Source organism: Rhinopithecus bieti, unplaced genomic scaffold, assembly GCF_001698545.2.
Source record: "Rhinopithecus bieti isolate Rb0 unplaced genomic scaffold, ASM169854v2 scaffold_11252, whole genome shotgun sequence".
NCBI classification, from domain to species: domain Eukaryota; kingdom Metazoa; phylum Chordata; class Mammalia; order Primates; family Cercopithecidae; genus Rhinopithecus; species Rhinopithecus bieti.
The window spans coordinates 341082-358119 of record NW_016806895.1 but is presented as its reverse complement, the minus strand read 5'-3'; the positions used below and the strand labels follow the sequence as shown (position 1 = coordinate 358119).

The window sequence follows — 17038 nt, the reverse complement described above, 5'->3', positions numbered from 1 at the left end:
CAAGGAGAACTACAAACCACTGCTCAACAAAATAAAAGAGGACACAAACAAATGGAAGAACATTCCATGCTCATGGATAGGAAGAATCAATATCACGAAAAAGTAATTTATAGACTCAATGCTATCCCCATAAAGCTACCACTGATTTTCTTCACAGAATTGGAAAAAACTGCTTTAAAGTTCATATGTAACCAAAAAAGAGCCCACATTGCCAAGACAATCCTAAGCCAAAAGAACAAAGCTGGAGGCATCACACTACCTGACTTCAAACTATATTACAAGGCTACAGTAACCAAAACAGCATGGTACTGGTACCAAAACAGACATACAGACCAATGGAACAGAACGGAGGCCTCAGAAATAACACCACATATCTACAACCGTCTGATCTTTGACAAAACCTGACAAAAACAAGCAATGGGGAAAGGATTCCCTATTTATTAAATGGTGCTGGGAAAACTGGCTAGCCATATGTAGAAAGCTGAAACTGATCCCTTCCTTACACCTTATACAAAAATTAACTCAAGAGTGATTAATTACTTACATGTCAGACCTAAAACCATAAAAACCCTAGAAGAAAACCTAGGCAATACCATTCAGGACATAGGCATGGACAAAGACTTCATGACTAAAACACAAAAAGCAATGGCAACAAAAGCCAAAATCGATAAATGGGATCTAATTAAACTGAAGAGCTTCTGCACAGCAAAAGAAACTATCAGCAGTGTGAACAGGCAACCTACAGAATGGGAGAAAATTTTTGCAATCTATCATTCTGATGAAAGGTTAATATCCAGAATCTACAAAGAATTCAAACAAATTTACAAGAAAAAAAAACAACCCCATCAAAAAGTGGGCAAAGGATATGAACAGACACTTCTCAAAAGAAGACATTTATTACGGCCAACAGACATATGAAGAAATGCTCATCATCACTGGTCATTAGAGAAATGTAAATCAAAACCACAATGAGATACCATCTCATGGCAGTTAGAATGGCAATCATTAAAAAGTCAGAAAACAACAGATGCTGGAGAGAATGTGGAGAAATAGGAACGCTTTTACACTGTTGGTGGGAGTGTAAATTAGTTCAACCATTGTGGAAGACGGTGTGGCGATTCTTCAAGGATCTAGAACTAGAAATACCATTTGACCCAGCAATTCCATTACTGGGTATATACCCAAAGGATTATAAATTATTTTACTATAAAGACACATGCACATGTACATTTATTGCGGCACCATTCACAATAGCAAAGACTTGGAACCAACCCAAATATCCATCAATAATAGACTGGATAAAGAAAATGTGGCATATATACACCATGGAATACTATGCAGCCTTAAAAAAGATGAGGTCATGTCCTTTGCAGGGACATGGATGAAGCTGGAAACCATCATTCTCAGCAAACCATCACAAGGACAGAAAACCAAACACCACATGTTCTCTCACTCATAGGTGGGAATTGAACAATGAGAACACATGGACACAAGGAGGGGAACATCACACACTAGGGCCTGTTGGGGGGTGGGGCGGTGGGGTTCTGGGGGAGAAATAGCATTAGGAGAAGTACATAATGCAAATGACAAGTTGATGGGTGCAGGAAACCAACATGGCACATGTATACATATGTAACAAACCCACATGTTGTGCACATGTACCCCAGAACCTAAAGTATAATAAAAAAAATTTGTTGACTTAATGATGGCCCATAAGTCTTATAGGCTTTCTTCATTCTTTTTCATTGTTATTTCTTTTTTTCCCCTTTAGAGTGAGTAATTTCAAATGACCTGTCTTCAAGTTCAGAAAGTCTTTGGCTTGATAAAGTCTGTTGTTGAAGCTCTCTATTGTATTTTTTATTTCATGTATTGAATTCTTCAGCTGTAGGATTTTTTTTATGATTCCTATCTCTGTTGAATTTCTCATTTATATCATAAATTGTTTTCCTGATTCTGTTGACTTGTCTCTATATATTTTTTCTTATATCTATTGAGTTTCCTTCAGATAATTATTTTGCATTTATTTTCTAGCAGGTCATTGATTTTCTTTTCATTTGGGTCTGTTACTAGAGACCCATTATGTTCCTTTGGTGTTATCATATCTGCTTGCTTTTTTGTGTTTCTTGTGAGCCTGCATTAATCTGTGCACCTGGTGGAACTATTCTTTCTTCCAGTCTTTCTTGTTTCCATAGAAAAAGACTTTCATTTGCAGTTGGGTTTTAGTGTGCCAGTTGGGAAGGGTGTGGTGACTTTTTCAATAGGTATAGTGGTATAGTTTCCATGCATCTTCAGGTGCATTCACGGCGAGCAGTAACTGTGGGTGCCTCAGTTACCTAGTCCATGGAAGTTTGTGGAAGTGGTGGTGGTGGTGGCATAGGTTGCTAATATTCAGTGTTAAGGGCTTTTAGTATCTTCCTATTCTTATTTTCTCCACAATGGGAAGATATAGCCTAGGGAGATCCCTCTTTGTGTCAAATCTGACATGGCCTACAAGAAGGCCTACTGGAGCACTGGGTTCCTGGTACAGGTGCTTAGAGTGGATGTGGGGCCAGGGTCCCAGATTCAGGGTCTTGTGAACCTATTGTGGCACCTGGGTCTGGGGGTGCTTGCTTTCTTTCTCTGGTAGGCTTGGGTGTAGGTTGTCCACAGAGCCAGGGTCTGTGACTTTGGGTACCCCTTAGCAGTTTGGGTTCAGGTGTCTGAGTTGTAGCTATGATTCTGTCCCTGGGGTGCAGGGCACAGTTGCCCCTGGACGTTTTGGCCTAGGGAGCAGGCTATCGTTGCTATCTAGGAACCTGAGTCAATAGGGCTTAGTGGTAACCTAGGTCCCAGGGGATAAGGCGGTGTGTAGTAGTGACCCTAGACCCTGTGCTGGTGGGGCTTGGTAGAATCCCAGACTTTGTGTAGCCAGGTGCAGCAGCAGTAAGTAATCCAGACTAGTGGGGCACAGCTGTCATTTGGGCCCTGGGGTGGGGGCAGTAAACAGCATAGCAATGACTGTACTTGCTAGGAAGAGGTGTTTCTCAGCTGCTCAGACACTAGGGGGCTAGTCTAGCTTCAGGAAAGGAGAATAGGAAGTTGTTTGACCTGTAGGATGAGGTGTCTCAGCTCAGGCACTGCTCCGTTTCCCTGGGTTGTGGGTACTACCTCGGCATAGTTCCAGATGCCCAGCTGCTCAGTTCAGCCAGGGCACCAGTTTCCTGGGGGTGATGTGCTGCTTCAGCTCAGGCCTTGGGGACATGACTGTACTGGGTGGCTCTGGCACCTTTTCTCTGGGATAGACGGTGCTGCTTTAGCTTAGGTACTAGACTGCATGATTACTTTGGGCAGCAAAAGCACCATTTCCTGGGATGCTGGGTGCTGCTTCAACTTAGGCTAGTATACGACTGAACTTAGGGAGGCATGATTGCTCTGAGCAGCCAAGATACTGTTTTCCTAGGAGGCAGTATATGGGTTTAGCTCTGGCTGAGGGGGATGTGAGGGGCGCTAGGTGGAGTAGCTCCACCTCTATTTGGCTCCACTGGGAAAGTTGTAACAGCTGCTTGCATCTCAGGCTGTGGATGTCAGGCCGCAGTGTTGGGGTAGCACTGGGAACGAAGGGGTGCTGTGACTACTTGCTCCCAGAGCAAGAAAACTCTAGCCACAGTTCCAATTCCAACATGGTATAAGTGCAGTAGTTGCACAGGCCACATAGGTTGGAGCACAGCATTGGCTCCTTTACTGGGGGGAACATAGCTCTGTGGACTCCAGGAAGTTCCTTCAGCTGGGCTTCATGCTTGTGAGGACCGCAGGGTATCCCCCTGTCAGGTCTGTAGGTGTCCAAAGTGTTGATGGGGGTTGCTGGGATCCTCTGCTTAACTCCTTGCCAAGGGAGTTCTTCCTGGTTCCCAGCTGATCCAGCTGGCGGATGTGATGGTGGAGGCCTGGTGTTTCCTTCTGTTCTCTATGTGACCATCCTAAGTTTCTGTGCTCACCAGGGTTTCTGTTACTCCACTGATACACTCTGTTGCTCTTCTTCAGTTTTTTCCATTAAAATGCAGTTATTTATTCATTGTTCTGGCTGTGCTTGTGAGGGGGATGGGCATGAGGGACTTATAGTTCTTATAGTTGGCTATCTTCTAGAACATGCTTTCCCCCTTTCCTGTCTCTTAATCACTGCCTAAGTTGTTAATATTAATGGAAGTTACTCCAGGTATGTTTCTAGCAAAGAAAGTTGATAACAAGCGCGGTATAGAGTGCTTTAATGGGATATTAAGGAAACACATGATAGAATGTCCTTGCATGGAAACACGGGGTCAGTAATCCTATTTGATGAATTGCTAGGATTGTGTTCCTTCCTTTTTTTGTTTTTTACCAGATGCTTTGGAAGTGTTTCTTATTGTGTACTGAAAATAAGATTTTCACCTCCAACCTAAGTGACCAAGGAAATAAGGGAAATGTTTGTTCTAAACCGATGCTCTTCTGAATGCTTTGATATAAAAGGATGACATTTTATTTTTGTTAATTTTTTTACATTTTATTTTTGTTACTTTTTTTAGAGGCAGGGTGTTGCTATGTTGCCCAGGCTGGTCTCAAACACTTGGCCTCATGCAATCCTCCTGCCTGAGCCTCCTGAGTAGCAGGGATTACAGGCGAGTGCCACTGTGCCTAGCAAGGATGACATTTTCTGCACTGACACATAGAATGGCCACATCAGAGTCCAACAGTATGATTTACCAACAGCAGCCTTTAACACTGACTCCCACTTCCTGAAAGCAGCAAGCAATGGTAAAGGCAATGGCTGTGGCATCTATTCTGAAGAACAGTAATAAGTGGTGTGGATAAGCTGCATCTTTTATGGTCAGAAAAGAGAGATAAGACCACGTTTCAAGGAAGTATATGTTTATGTTTTAAAGTGTCTGTTGTGTCAGTACTGATGTGGGGGTGATTTGGAAAGCTAAGAAACAAAAGAAACAAATAGCCAAGCATACTGATGACCCATACTGGCAGTCCCAGTGACACTGCTGTGAGAGAAAGGCAGTTGACTGATTTTTTGACCACTTCTCAATATCCTTTGCTGACAGGAAATGGGCACCATTAGGAACAACATATCAAGTATCAGTCTGATTATAGAGTACCATCTCATCTTTGTTGTCAGAACAGATGGTTGCCACAATGTCTGTTTTAAAGAAGAGATAGTGGATGTTACAATAAGAAATAAATGAAAGGATTCATAAGAGATCTGCAAAGTCAAAGGGAAGCCTTCTTTCTCTCTCTCTTATAATAATGTGAATTTTTATTTCCTTAATTAAGTAAATATGAAGATAGCAAATTCAGTATTACTGGTTTGACTGTCTAAATCTAAGCTTTATGACTCTGACTTCTGACTTGATCAGAATACTTTTGTTCATGGATGGTTTTCTTTCTTTTCCACTTAATTTCAAATTTGATTACCACTGTGATTATTGAAAAAAAATCTAGTTAAATTTTTCATGAAATTTTAAGGAGACTGTTTCACATCCTAGTCCACAAAGTTCTTAGCATTTAAACAGTCAATGTTCAGACTATTGAAAGCCTGGATTTTCTTAATGTTTTTATCCTATGTATTCTCAGAGTAATATTTTTTTAACATTTTATGTTTTTATTTTTATTTTGAGATGAAGTTTTGCTCTTGTTTCCCAGGCTGGAGTGCAATGGCACGATCTTGGCTCACTGCAACCTCCACCTCCCGGGTTCAAGCGATTCTCCTGCCTCAGCCTCCTGAATAGCCGGGATTACAGGCACCCACTACCACGCCAAGCTAATTTTTTCTACTTTTAGTAGAGACAGGGTTTCACCATGTTGGCCAGGCTGGTCTCAAATTCCTGACTTCAGGTGATCCACCTGCTTTGGCCTCCCAAAGTGCTGGGATTACAGGTGCGAGCCATTGAGACCGGCCTAATATTTTATCTGTTATATTTTTTGTTCTTTCTGTCAACTAATCATGGCATTCTGCCATATCTGAATTTACTTTGGAACTCTTGGAAAGTAATGGTTTGGTACTGTAGTTTATATTGCTAAGAACATTATTCATCAGTCACACAGAAAGTGTATAACATAATTAGTTGAGTAGTAGTAAATCACATTGAAGTTAGTGTTGGTGGAGAAGGAGACCGAATTTCCAAGTGACTTTTACCATGGCATATTTCTCAGCCTTAGCAGTTCTCTTCCAAACAATATGGTTATCCTTTCCCTGCTGAATTACCAGGATCTCTTTCCAGTCCTTTGTCTTCTTCTGAATTGTTTAAAATTTATTGTTGAAGTCACTGAAAAAGTGAGCAGGTTAATTGCTGTCCCTGTGAGTTTGCGTGGGGAAAAGAAAATTCTCCCTTGTTCCAGACAGGTCTAGTGTTAGGGTAGAGCCAGATATATCCTATTAACTGTGTTGTCCTTAAGCATCACTCAAGTTTTTAAGCCGTACTCTCTGGACTCGTATATGGACTTCTATCTGGAGAAAATGATTCACTTTAGAAGTCATGAAGGAAGAGAATAAAAGGGATCCTTTTCCCTACACTTTCTAGTACACAGGGGAGAATATAATCACATTTTCCATCAAAACAAATAGAAAACTCTAGATGTTTATTTTGGACAGTTAGGAAATCATATTGCTGTTACCAGGCTTCCATTTTGGTTTCTGGTCATTAGAAAGCATTACCCTTGCTTTGATGATGGTTGGCCGAGGATCCAAGATGCCCTGCATTTTCCTCAGTGCAGGCACAACAAAGAGATTGCAGGTGACGACAGCCGATACAGGATTCCCTGAAAGTCAACCAAGGAGTTATTAATAATACACTGTGTAACAATTTGCCAAATAGTTATGTCTGTCTATATCTTTGGGTATCAGAATGTGACAGAAGTGACTAGGCACGATTTTTCCTCTTCTGAATCACCTTGAATCCAACCAGAACAGAGGTACAGTCAACTAAATGCCACAGGGGGTATAAACATTTGCATCTTTCAGTAAAATGGAGAATTCTGCTGCCCAGAAGCTGTTTAACACCATTTGTTTCTGCTTTCCTGAGCCAGTTGAAAGCCATTACTAATCTTATTATCAAGATTACTCATTACTAATCTTGTTTTAAAGCCATTTACAAGTTTTATATATCTATTTGCTATTTTTTAAGCATTTAAAAATTACTATAGTATTACAAGCTTGGTACCCAAACTGAGAAAATATAAACATAAGGAAACTTATTTATAACCTTCTCTACCTAGATATTCCTTTAATAAAAAAAAAAAAAAACCAAACAAATGATTTAAGATGTGTCTTAAGGACCTGAAGATGAATACTGTTATGGATTGAATTCATATGATAAAGCTATAACTCCAATATGATTGACTGTATTTGGAGATAGGGCCTTTAAGGAGGTAATTAAGGTAAATGAGGTCATAAAGGTGTGGTTGTAATCCAATAGGACTGATGTCCTTATAAGAAGAGGAAGAGACACCAGGAGTCTATACACATATAAGAAAGATCATGTGAAGACACAGTGAAAAGGTTGCTGTCTACAAGCCAGGAAGAGAAGCCTCACCAGAAGCCAACCTTGCTGGCACCTTGATTTTGGACTTCCAGCCTCCAGAACTGTAATAAAATACATTTCTGTTGTTTAAGCTACCCAGTCTGGGCCAGGCGCAGTGGCTCATGCCTGTAATCTCAGCACTTTGGGAGGCCAAGGCGGTTGGATCACAAGGTCAGGAGACCGAGACCATCCTGGCTAACACTGTGAAACCCCGTTTCCAATAAAAATACAAAAAATTAGCTGGGCGTGGTGGCGGGCACCTATAGTTCCAGCTACTCGGGAGGCTGAGGCAGGAGAATGGCGTGAACCTGGGAGGTGGAGCTTGCAGTGAGCTGAGATCGCGCCACTGCACTCCAGCCTGGGCGACAGAGCGAGACTCTGTCTCAAAAAAAAAAGCTACCCAGTCTGTGGTATTCTGTCATGGCAGCCTGAGCAGACTAATACAAATACCAAATTCTTTTAAAGTTATGAGAAGAATTTGAGGAACTCCACTATATCTCTCCAAGAAGAAATCTAGGTGTGTCATACACTTCAAAGGAGGAAGGGTGGGCTGTGAAGAAGCAAACAACCACCTGGGCTGTAAATAACAGATTTGATTTCTTGTGTGGCATTATTATCTAACCAAGCTGTGAGATCTTGGCAAGTTTCAAAGTTTTTTGAGTCTGACTTTACTCATCTATGAAATGAAAGGTTTGCACTACAGGATTCTCAACATCTCTTCTGGTTCTAAAATTCCTATTGTTTTAATACTTTTATACAGTTCTATGTAAGTATGAATGTATCACCTGGAGTGGGGAATGTGCTACTAGACTTTTAGGTTCCGTTGGCCTGGCTAAACACTGCTTATTGCATCATCAAGTCAAAAGGCAATAGTCAGTTTAGCCTATTATTAGCTATAATCATACCTCCAATTCTCTTCTACCTACAAAAGTGCTTAAGAATAAATTTTTTAAGGTGCAAAAAGTGACAAGTGACACTAATAATTTCAATGGAAAATGACTTGTCCACAGAACAGCAGACTCTTAAAAGATTCAATTACTTTCCCTCGCCTCAAAATACAAGCAGATAGAATATTTTTTCTGGAAAAGCAAAACAAAAACTCAAACAAATAAAAAAGCCATTGTTCATCAAGGATTATAAAATCCTTATAATACTACTACTTTATAACATTACTGTATAAAAAATGAAGTGCTCCAATTATTTTAGAGGCGGGGTCTTGCTATGTATGAAAAAGGATTGGAAGGACTGATATAAAAAACTTGTAATAGTGGTTTATCTATATGTGTGTGTTGGGGGATTATGGTTAACACTTTTTTATGCTTATCTGTATTTTCTGATTTTTACAACAGTGAGCATCACTCTAGCAACGTTAAAAATGTCAAATAAAGCAAGTAAATATACAAAACTTTGATTTAAAACTTGTCAAGATTAGGGATGGCTTTAATGCATGGCCTGCAAGAAAGCAGAGATACAGTTTTGAAATGGAAAATCCTTGTAAAGCTGCGCAAGGTGGCTCATGCCTGTAATCCCAAAACTTTGGGAGGCTGAGGCAGGTGGATGGCTTGAGCTCAGAAGTTGAGACCAGCCTGGGTGACATGGCGAAACCCCGTCTCTACAAAAAATACAAAAATTAGCCAGGGGTGATAGCAAGCACCTATAGTCCCAGCTACCTGGGAGGCTGAGGTGGGAGAATGGCTTGAGCCTAGGAGGCAGAGGTTGTAGTGAGCTGAGATCACGCTGCTGCACTCTAGCCTGGGCGACAGAGCCAGACCTTGTCTCAAAAAATCCCGCAAAAAACAAACAAACATCAACAACAACAAAAACATCAAGAGAGGCAAGAAAATCCTTGTAAACGGAACCACTTTGCACATTCTACAATCTGAACATGTGAGTTTCCACTGCCCTCTGTTGGTTCACTCAGGCTGAGCAGATAAGGTTTCAAATTAAAAGTAGGAATTTGAAAATAGGTTTTAATTTTATAACATCTTTGGCATAATGGTGAAATAGGCTCCCACAGTAACATTCTTTGTTATAATATCACTGATGGTCTGTAGGTTAAGTCATATCTTCTGTAGACAAAAGAGGCTCTTCCAGGCCAAATGAAGCTAGGAAAAGGAGCACATTTCTTTATACAATGGCTATCAGAGCATCCAAGGAATTATGAAAGGTCCTAAGGAGTTTCATGTTACAGATACATTCTGAAGACTATTTTACTTAAATGTCCTCTCTCTGAAAATTTTCTATATGATAGAAATCTAATCTCTTTAATGCTTATAGATAGGGGCTTAAAATGTTTTAAAGTTTAACATTTTCTGCCTGCTTCCATTTCTTTACATTTCCATTTTGAGATTTACTTGACATAAAAAACAAATAAATATCCCAAAGTCATGAGATTTGTAAATCTCAAAGAAATAAGTTATTTTCTAAAAAAGTCTGTGCCAAAAAATAGAGAACTGAACAGAATGATCAGAGGATAATTTTAAAGTTAAAAAAAAAAAAACAGATGCATAAAACTTTTAGACTGTTTTAAAATTTATCAAGATTCATCATGACTTTAAATATATAACCCCAAATCACTAAAAATTTGAATTTGAAAATCCTTGTGAACTGAATCCACTTTGCTCTTTCTATAATCTGAACATGTAAGTTTCTGCTCACATTGGGGCAAGCGTGAGAATGGGGAAGTTGTAGACTGATGATGAGTGGGATTTGGCTGAGAAGCACTAGTACCAGTAGTAGCCTGACCTTTCCTCTTCCCCCTCCCCTCAACCAGCCCAAATCTGGCAGGGACCAGAGGCAGCTTTGTATTTTCTGATTTGGTATTTGCATGGGTGACTCAAGACACTTTGGCCTCTAGAGCACAATACTTCTGGTTATGAGAGGTATTAGGCTGCTAACTTCGACCAGTTTCCTACAACGAAAAAGCAGGTGCCCCAGAAAGATCCAGTGACAGCTAACACTTGATTATCATCTCAGGATTTGGAATGTGCTTTGATATATATTATCTAATCTGATTTTACACCAACCCTATGAAGTAGATATTAGTCTTATTTTACAGGTGAAGAAACTTCCTAGAGAGGTTAAGTGATTGGTCGTTTAGAAAAGCTGAGACTTGAGCCCAGGTCTTTCAGATTTCAAACTAGGTGGTCTAATAGGGTACTGGTCACAAGAGAAGTCCAAAAATTTTTGGATATTTTTCCAGAAAAGCAAACGAAACAATTTTTTATTCTTACCAGGTAGTGCAAAGATTATTTTCTTACACCATCAATATCCAAAGTTGCAAATGTTGTTGGCAAGCTAGAAGAAAAAGTCACTTGTTAGTGATTGCTAAGCAATATGATGAATACATTAAGTACTCCAGTGTTTTTGTAATCCATACACTTATCATATAGAAAACACTTTTCTGTTGACTCGCCTTTACATCTTTATACTCTGAAGTATTCCATACACACTTAAATAAGTTTGTTTTTAGTATTTCCTGTTTTCAAGTAACCACACTTTCTGGTTTACAAAAAATTACTTACTTTTTTTTTTTTTCTTGCCAGTGCCATAGAAATGGACTCCAAATCTTGGAGTTTCCAAGTTTTCACACCCCTCTAGTTAATAATGTTTATACTACTTTTGCTGGCAATTTACAATAATCATTCCTAAAAGCAGAAGACTGGTCGGGCATGGTGGCTCACAGCCTGTAACCCCCAACACTTTGGGGAGGCTGAGGCGGGTGAATCATATTCACTTGAGGTCAGGAGTTTAGACGAGCTTGGCCAACTGGTGAAACCCCATCTCCACTCAAAATACAAAAATTAGCCAGCATAGTGTGCTATACCTGTAAGCCCAGCCTACTCGGGAGGCTGAGCGCAGGAGAATCGCTTGACCTGGGAGGCAGGGTTGCAGTGAGCTGAGATCCTGGCACGCATGCCAGCTGGGCGACAGAGCAAGACTCCATCCTCAAAAAAAAAAAAAAAAAAAAAAAAAAGCGAAAGCCAGAAGACTACTGATAATGATGCTATCAGATAGTGCCTATTGTCTCAAAATGTATTTTTTAACCCTTTTCTTCTTTCAATCGTGCTATTCCTGTATTAGACCTTTTAAACTATCCTTACACAGACATAAACACTCCCTATTATCAAGACATTATTTTTGAAATACAATAATAAAATATCATGACTAGAACAAAATTAATAGTAATTTTTTTTTGGAGATAGAGTTTCACTGGAGTGAAATGGCACAATCTCGGCTCACTGCAACCTCCGCCTCCCGGGTTCAAGTGATTCTCCCGCCTCAGCCTCCTGAGCAGCTGGGATTATAGGCATGTGCCACCACCTCGCCCAGCTAATTTTATATTTTTAGTGGAGACGAGGTTTCTCCATGTTGGTCAGGCTGGTCTTGAACCCCTGACCTCAGGTGATCCAACCGCCTCGGCCTCCCAAAGTGCTGGGATTACAGGTGTGAGCCACTGCGCCCGGCCAAAATTATTAGTAATTTAAAAATATTCTCAAATTATACTTCCTCAAGATTTTGACATGAACTCTTATCATGGGAGGTTGGGTGGAAGGAGTGAGTGGCATATGAGAATAGTGTTTTTTTCCTATTAATTACCTTTTATATAGAATTTTAGCTAAAAATCTTATTATATTAATTAAATCTCATTCTATTAATTAAGCAATGCAGAATTCTGATGAAATATTAACCTTTTCAGCACTCAAATTGTTTTATTTTACTATTTTGGAGGTTGATCTTTTAAAAATAGATCCCTCACTCATTACCTTTGGCAATAATACAGTGACACTGATTTTTTTTGATGATTTATAGTCATCATTATTAATGTGTTCTACTCTGCTGTAATACAGTGATGTTAGGTCACCAGAGAACTATGGGTTGTTTTCACCCCAACCATAACCCCACATTGCTATGTTTCTATAGTTCTTGTTTCTTGTTTTTGTTTTTTTATTCCTTCCCAATTTTGTTTTTTTCCCTATAGCACCTTGTAACGCGACACTGCTATCATCTTGACCATTAAGCTGGTTTTAGGTTTGAGAACCAGAGAATGATAGCAATAGTTATATTGTTAGAATGAAAATAATAAAAGTAATAATAAAAATAACCATTTTTATTTATTTATTTTTTGAGACAAGGTCTTGATCTGTCACCCATGCTGGAGTGCAGTGGCTCAATCATGGCTCACTGCAGTCTCCATCTCCTGGGCTGAAGCAATCCTCCAGCCTCAGTCTTCCAAGTAGGTAGGACTACAGGCATGCACCACCACGTCCAGCTAATTTTTAAATTTTTAATACAGATGAGGTCTCGCTATGTGCCCAGGCTGGTCTTGAACTCCTGAGCTCAAGCGATCCACAGGTGTGGGCCACTGGGCCTGGCTAAAATATCTGTTTTTTAAGTAACATCTATGCATCACATTCATTATTTCATTTAAGTCTTACAACAAGCTTATGAGGTAACAATTATTATCCCATTTTATATGGAAACTGAGATTCAGAGAGATTAGGCAATGTGGTCCAAGTCACTCAGCTACTAAGTGGGGGAATACAGATTTGAACCAAGGTTGTTCTAACTTTAGCTTATATGTGGATAAAGATCTCACAGGATGGTTATGTAGTGTTAGTACATGATCTCTGGACATCTATTTTGGGAGGCTTTTTTTTTAGACGGAGTCTTGCTCTGTCGCCCAGGCTGGAATGCAGTGGTGTGATCTGGCTCACTGCAAGCTCTACCTCCTGGGTTCACACCATTCTCCTGGCCCAGCCTCCTGGGTAGCTGGGACTACAGGTGCCCGCCACCACACCCAGCTAATTTTTTGTATTTTTAGTAGAGACGGGGTTTCACTGTATTAGCCGGGATGGTCTCGATCTCCTGACCTCGTGATCTGCCCGCCTCCGCCTCCCAAAGTGCTGGGATTACAGGCATGAGCCATCGCGCCCGGCCCACTCTGAGGCTTTTCTTTTGCATACATTCTGATTCTTTGCTGTGTTTTAGAAAACTGAGATTAGATTTTGATACTGATTTATGGATAGGTTATTTGGCAATGATTATTGTGTGATGCAAATAATTTCAAAGATTTGTTCTTAATAACAGCTATGCTCATTGTAGATGACCCAATAAAAACAGTGGTAGATCTGGTTGCTAATACTCCGAATGCTTTTCTGAGTATCTTTGTCTTTAAAATGAAAGAGCTTAATTGCATTCTGAAAGCACTGTTATGTGGAAATAGCAAAGCCAAATTGTATTTGTATGTTTTACATTTCTTCTGTTCTAGTATTAAGTAGCAATTACCTTTAAGTTCTTATTACCTTTAGAAAAGCATAAAATTCTGGTGAACTAAAAGAAGCCCATTTAAACTTCGAAACTCCTTTATTTTAGCAAACCCACAGATAATAAGAATGAGGAGAGAATGTATTAACACCTTCTTTCTTCCACTGTATTTAAAGCCCATTTACATTATAGGGCCAATGTAAGCAATCTTTTGCATCTTGCAGGTAGGTAATGTAATTTCTATAAAGGTACTCATTAAAAAAGGATTCCATTACAAAAATATTTTGTTATTATGCATTGCTATCATAAATGTCCTACTGCTAAACTGTGAATTATTTTTAAGCTCTGGAAGCCATTTCCTTGGAACTCAAAACCTATTACTCAGTTCTCCTCTTGAGATCAGACTATAAGAGCATTTACGCGATGGTTGAGGACACAGAGTGTTATGATTTTAAGGGAGGAAATTAAACATTAGGAATTGTTGAACTGCTAAAGTTGAAGTGAGTGGTAAATAACAGATTAAAAAAAGAGTACAAAAGTTATCACAGGCACTGAGAATATTTTAAACAATAGATATTATACAAATAACTCTTCTCTGGGACAAGAGAGGTGAGGGCAAGTAGTGTTTGCTTCTTTCCCTCGCAAATGGAACCATCAATTAATTAAATCTTTTTTTTTTTTTTTTTTTTGAGGCAGGGTCTTACTCTGCTGCCCAGGTCAGAGTGCAGTGGCACTATCATGGCTCATTGCCACCTCTGCCTCCTGGGCTCAAGTGATCCTCTCACCTTAGCCTCCCAAGTAGCTGGGACTACAGGCATGTGCCACCACACCCGACTAATTTTTGTGTTTTTTTGTAGAGACAGGGTTTTGCCATGTTGCCCAGGTTGGTCTCCAACTTCTGGGCTCAAGTGAGCCACCCCCACGGCCTCCCAAAATGCTAGGGTCATAGGCGTGAGCCACTGCACTCGGCCCAATTCAGTTTTTGAGATTTTGAGAAGCACAGTGATATGCTTTTGGGATATTCTCTGTATTCTAATCAGATTAGTACTGCCCATGGGCTCAGAAAAAAAAAAAAAAAAAAAAAAAAAAAAAGAAAGGAGGTATACCCAATAGCATAATAGTATTTGCGTAAGACAAAATGATCCAAATCCAATAGTTTCTTTCTTTTTTTTTTGAGACAAGGTCTCACTCTGTTACACAGGCTGGACTGCAGTGGCATGATCTTGGCTCACTGCAACCTCTGCTTCCCAGCTCAAGTGATTCTCCAGCCTCAGCCTCCCGTGTAGATGGGACTATAGGTACAAGCAACTAACGCCCGACTAATTTTTGTATTTTTTATAGAGACTGGGTTTCTCAATGTTGCCAAGGCTGGTCTGGAACTCCTGAGTTCAAAGCAATCCGCACGCCTCAGCATCCCAAAGTGCTGGGGATTACAGGTGTGAGCCACCATGCCCAGCCCCAATTCAACAGTTTCAATGATAAAAAGGCCCTATCAGCAGCAGCCATATTGGGGCACGCTCAACAGGCAACTACAGAAATATAAAGCCAAGAATTCTATCTAATTGTGGACAAAGCTTTAGGGATAATCTTAATTCTATACTAAAAATGGCCAAATTGTGTAGGTAAAGCCTGATCTCTATCCTAGAACTGACATGAGACACTTATTAGGAGGGCTAGCTTGATACTTTTTAAAGTATCAAGCTTTTGAAATTTGTTGATGGTACCCATAGCTCACTCATAACAACGAGAAGCCTATCGGCTTCCCTCCTAGGGTTCATTAACAGTAAAGCATCATTACTGTTGTCCCTAAGAGCATGGAGATGTGCTGGAACTCAGCCATACAGTTGAGGTCTTTGAACAGGAAATCATAGGTTCATAGAGTAGCAAAGGTCTAAACAGATAGGCTATTTCTTAAAGATATGGCCATATCTTTCACTATCACCAACGTTTGGCAACCTTTGAGGATTTATAACTGACTTCAGGACCTCCATCAGCCCTTCTTTAGGTGTTATTAATTTTTAAGAGATGTGCAAATTCATAGTTATTTTTCTTAGTTATTTTTCTTTCTTCCTGGGGACCAGAAGGAAGCAGTGTGACAGTCAACTTAACAAAACATTCTTGCAAAGGAAAAAAAAAATTAAACCTGAATTTAATCAAGCCTTTGTATCTTTTAATGTATAGCATACATCAGAGACAGAGGAACATAACCTAAGGAAGTAATCAGCCAAATCCATTCATCAGGACACATGATCCATTTTCTCTAGCAAGTCAATGGCACAACAACAACAAAAAGGGTGGGTGCAGAAAATGTTCTCATTTATTAGAGACTTAAACAAATACACTGAGTGGACCTTAACGCAATCCTTATCAAACAAAACAATTATAAAAAGGCATTCTTTTTCTTGATATATGGGAGAAATTTGAATATGATCAGGGCATTAGATGATATTAAAGTATAATTTATTTTGTTAGATGAGATAATACCATTGTGCTTAGGTAAGAGAATACTGTTGTTAGTATTATTATTTCAAATGTATATCAAAATGACATGTCTAGAATTTACTTTTAAATAATCCAGCCCTCTCTCCCCACTAAAAGGCAGGGTGGGGTGGGGGTATTGACAAAACAATTACAGAAAACTGTTGATAGTTACTGAAGCTGGGTGATGGGTACATGGGGTGGGGGTTCGTTCCCTACTTTTGGGTATATTTGAGAGTTCTCATATTAATTATTTTAAAAGAGAGAAAGAAGCAGTTTGGGGAAAAGAGAAAAGAGGAAGAAGGAACTAGGCATGAGAATTAAAAGGAGAAAAGTTTGCAAAGTTGCTGTGTTTTGTTCATACCAAACTCATTGACTCATAAGGAAGATGAATTCCTATTTCATTAGGACCTGCACTTGTGCAAAGGATCCTAATACTATATTTCTTTTTTTTTTTTGGAATAGTTAATTCATAATAGGAAATATAAAAATAAGGCATTTAAAAGTTTGTTAGTTAAAGCAAGCCAAACCAACCCCATATATGAGATAACAAGATTATTTTCATACCCTGGTTTCATAAAAACCCTGCCAAAATGGATCTGAGCATGAAGATCAATGTCCAGCACCTGCTTGAGATAGTCCTGCAAACATTAAAAATAATCACTTTACTTTCAAACATTTTAATATTAGACTTTCAACACTTTAAATGAACATTAAATTAATTTATAAGATTGAAATGAAAAGAAACATCTTTC

The 17038-nt window shown here is 39.4% G+C and overlaps 1 protein-coding gene across 1 annotated transcript in view; it reads right to left on the bottom strand.

Moving 5' to 3' along the window:
- GPHN (gephyrin) overlaps nt 1–17038 on the bottom strand; it is a 298334-nt gene that overhangs the window by 5749 nt on the left and 275547 nt on the right. Inside the window, 4 exon segments of the mRNA XM_017878642.1 lie at nt 6674–6777; nt 10772–10789; nt 10792–10835; nt 16851–16924. Of these exon segments, the coding sequence (XP_017734131.1) occupies nt 6674–6777; nt 10772–10789; nt 10792–10835; nt 16851–16924 (240 nt within the window).